This window comes from Carya illinoinensis, chromosome 15 (genome assembly GCF_018687715.1).
Source record: "Carya illinoinensis cultivar Pawnee chromosome 15, C.illinoinensisPawnee_v1, whole genome shotgun sequence".
Lineage (NCBI taxonomy): Eukaryota > Viridiplantae > Streptophyta > Magnoliopsida > Fagales > Juglandaceae > Carya > Carya illinoinensis.
This window is the reverse complement of record NC_056766.1, coordinates 45,867,048-45,871,143: the sequence shown is the minus strand read 5'-3', so window position 1 is coordinate 45,871,143 and position 4,096 is coordinate 45,867,048. Positions and strand designations below refer to the sequence as shown.

The window sequence follows — 4,096 nt, the reverse complement described above, 5'->3', positions numbered from 1 at the left end:
TGAATAATTAAGAGAAGTAAACAAGTTTGAAAACACAGATACGCACGTACACCTAGTGTGTGTATATATATATATACGTGTGTGTGTGAGAATTGGGAATCTGAAAGCAACGAGCCTGAGAAAAAAAAAAAGAGAAGGGGGGGTGGCGGCAGAAAGAATCAAACAAATTCAGCCACATTGTCAATGATAGCTGGATATGACCAACTTGCATAAATACTGAGCAGTGGTCGTGTTATTTAATTACCTCAACACAGTTAAGTTAGCACTACAAGAAAAATGGACTTTTGTAACCAATTTATAGCAACAAAAAGACAATTTTGGTTGTATTTATAGCAACGAAAAGACTATTAGTAACTAAAATAGTCTTTTCGTTGCTATAAGTTCGTTACAAAAATCTATTTTTCTTGTAGTGTAGATAGCAATTAATGCATGTATAGTGTACTAATTTTTGGGGAAAAGAAAGTTTTTTATACCAGTTTTCAAAATTCTGCTCCTAGTTGAAACATTTTACGCCCACCACAATTCATAGCTAATTTTTGTTCAAATAAATCAGCCAATATAAAAGCTAAGACATCTTCAAAAAATCCTGTACTGTCCTAGTACCATGTCTACAACGTGGGTATTGGGAATGTGTTATTTGAGACTTAAACACATTAAATCACCAATAAGTCTCAAATATGTTACTGGGCATGTGTTATTTCTACCACCTTACAAGAAAATTAATCATACAAGATATGATCATTTGAGACTTGACACTGCGCGCGCATATAATTAATGGTACGTACATCGTTCAATTTCCTTGCATACTCTGAACTATCTATCCGACAGGCCTCTTTCCATCATGCTGGATCACATGGACGGGAATTCCATAGTGAACCAAGAAAAAAATGGAAAGAATGTTCAAGAAGTTGTTGATAATTTGTCAATCCCAAATTGTAAAGGCTATTATATTTAATATATATACCAATAATGTTAGATCAATATAAGTCCGGAAAATGAATATTTTGCAATATTTTTCACAATAATTTATAAAACTTTTTTCATTGGAAAATACTTTTCAAGTATGTCTCATATTTATCCTTTTTTTTTTAAAGGTGTTGTGGAATTTGTATATACTGAAATTGTAAATATCATTTCTCTTAATTATATAATAAAATACCTCCATCAAGGGAGGAATTCATTGTAATCAAACGCATGTATCTTTTACTTTCGAGGAAATCATTTTTGTCACACGTATTCGCGATATGTGTGTGTGTGTGACAGAAAATTAAAGAAAGACATTTTCCTTTCTTTATAAATTAGAAAATTTATGGACGTCACAATCTATAATATGGATTGTGAGCAAATCCCAACAACTTCTGATTCCAAGATGGATTTATTCGATGTAAAATTCAAACCTAATACACATAGTATTGACATATGCAATGGAACAACAACATAGCATACACGACTTGATTTTTTTATTAAAAAAAAAAAAGGAAAAGAAAATACATTGCTACATGAGATCATTGTGAATACTCCCAGTTTTTTGAAAAACCAATACTAAGCTAAATGATGTGTGAATGCAGGGCTCAATCATCAATGTTGGCTCCACTAGATAAACTTGCATCAACCATTTCAAATAGTGTTTTTTTTTTTTTTTGTCGTAATGCTTATGCCTAAGACGAAGGTGGAGGTGGAGGTGAATAGTATTGATTAACTGGGGTTCTGTAACTTGCAAAATTAGCTGCAAAAAGGGAAAAGATGACTGTAACAAGGATGGAAGCGTATGTTGTGAGTAATCCCTTGTAGTTCAACGTGGCAAAAAGACGGAGAATTCGAACTCTGGTGTCGTGTGCTCGACAAAGACGGTTGATGTTTTCAATTTGCTCGATCATGTAGCAGTACTCCTTATCAATATCAAACACCAGCTCTTTAGTGAGGCTGTTGAAAAGATTCGCCACCTCCTCGTCTCCACCCTTAGCCTGTTTGATGATCCCAGCATCACGAAGAATCCTAACATCCTCGACAGTATCTACTACGCTGTCCAAGAACACTGCAAGACAACAAAAATATGGAGCTGCAGAGCGATTGTTTTGTTCATAGGCTATCAAGTTCCTCAACAAAGGGTCAGTGCTATCATCAATGATCATGGTTGGAATCTGTAGCGTCTTGCCTTTAAGCTTTATGTCAAGAATGCTACCAGAATTGTTTTTGAACTGAATACCAGCATAATGAAGTGTTTTGGCATTATGCACCCAACCTTTCCCAAGAAGCATAAGATGTGTTTTTTTCTTTTCACTCTTTGCAGGCTGTTGCATGTATATGTTATTCCCTAAAGTTAATGTAGTGTGGAACAAAGCTAATAGATGTATATACTCGCCATTGGCGTGCTTGTGCAACGTAAATGTTTCAAATCCATCCTTCCCGGGTCTCAAGGGTTCAAAAAATCCAAGAGCAAGGGTATTCAGATCAGGACTTGCCTCCACCTTCAAGGTAGTAAGTTCAAAAATCTTCTGCAGCACAAACATAGGAAGTTGGTTCTCAAGCAAAAGTAAATCACGAGAGATATTTGGCAGCGTCCACTGTGTTTCGAAAATGGGCTCCCCCCCATATTTTTTCTACAAGAAGTCAAGAAGTATAGTTGTGATCAATTTTCCTTCATGTGATTATAATTGCTAAAGGAGAATTAGAGCGAAAAACCAACTTAATTAGAATGCATAACTAATTAATACCTCATATAAACGCAGGAGTTCTACAATGAAGCAACCGTCAAGAAGCATCATCTGCACAAAATCATCAGGCTTTATAGCTTGAAAGTCTTCTTCATAGAAATCTCTAGTCTTTTCCTCCAATTCTCTCATGGCATTTTTAAGACTTTCTTCAAGGATAGGCTGCCCTGTTTGATTTCGAATTAGGCGATCGAGAAATCGCCCTTTTTGAGTTTGCATGGCTCGTAGACTTGGTTCATTATAATGAAATGGACCAATGGAGACAATCTTGGGAATGTAAGCTCCTTTGTTGACTTTGAATATAGGTGCAGGAACCTTCAATGTCGACCAGCCGGATCCGCTGATGATAACAGGCTTTTGTCTCTCATTATCGTTGATTCGGATCGCACATTCAGGAACAACTGTTCCTGATTTCTTACGTTGATCACGTTCTGGACTCTTCGATGTCTCTCTTCGTTTGGATTGCCATATTCTTCTCCACCAATGCCAAAAGTTTCTTCTTCTTCATGAACAATGCCAAAAGTAGTTTCTTCGACCTGACCAATGCCAAAACTAGCAGCTGCTTCTTCATAGCCAATATTGCCAAAAGCTACGTGGTGAACTGCATCCAAAGTACTCTCGTTGATTTGGATAGGATCCTTAGCAACTATTTTTCCTAATTTTCTACGTTGCTCACGTGTCGGGACTCTTGGGCATCTCTCTTCATTTGGATTTTCATCTTCGAATCCTTCACCAATGCCAAAGGTTGTTGTTTCTTCATGACCAATACCAAAATTAGCAGCTGCTTCTTCATGACCAATGCCAAAACTAGCAGCTGCTTCTTCATGACCAATATTTCCAAAAGATGCCTGGTGAACTACATTCGAAGTATTCTCGTTGATTCAGATAGCATGTTGACCAGGAATGGTTTTTCGTAATCTTCTATGTTGTTCATGACTTTGGACTGATCTTGACGTACGCCTTTGATCTTGATCATTTGGATTGTCATCTTCGATTAATTCTTCACCAATGCCAAAAGCTGCATGTCGAACTGCATCTGAAGTACTCCCATTTGATTGTTGATTACTGGTTTCAAATTTCTCTCCCACATCATGATCATGATTGTGATCTTCTTCCATTTCTTTCAACAACTAGTGCTTTTAGTTCTTCTTAGCTATAATGAAAATGCTTAAACTTAATTCTCAATAGTTGTTCGATCTATACCATAAATAAACTAATCATTATGACCATATATAGTAACTACTTAATCAATGTAAATACATACATGATGAGGCTAAAATCCACATGAATGAAGTTTAACTATTGGAAATGAGCATTCATCACATCTGTGTCTCAATATTGATTATATTTAAACAAATTGAAATTATTACCTTTGTAACTAATTA

The 4,096-nt window shown here is 35.9% G+C and overlaps 1 protein-coding gene across 1 annotated transcript; it reads right to left on the bottom strand.

Annotated features, from left to right (window-relative positions):
* Positions 1 to 1,658: 1,658 nt before the first annotated feature.
* LOC122297043 (UPF0481 protein At3g47200-like) lies at positions 1,659 to 2,930 on the bottom strand. Its single transcript, XM_043106832.1, has 2 exons — positions 2,715 to 2,930; positions 1,659 to 2,600 (listed from the first exon to the last, which is right to left on the bottom strand). Exons 1-2 carry the CDS (start codon positions 2,928 to 2,930, stop codon positions 1,659 to 1,661), a joined length of 1,158 nt encoding a protein of 385 aa, XP_042962766.1.
* Positions 2,931 to 4,096: the final 1,166 nt, after the last annotated feature.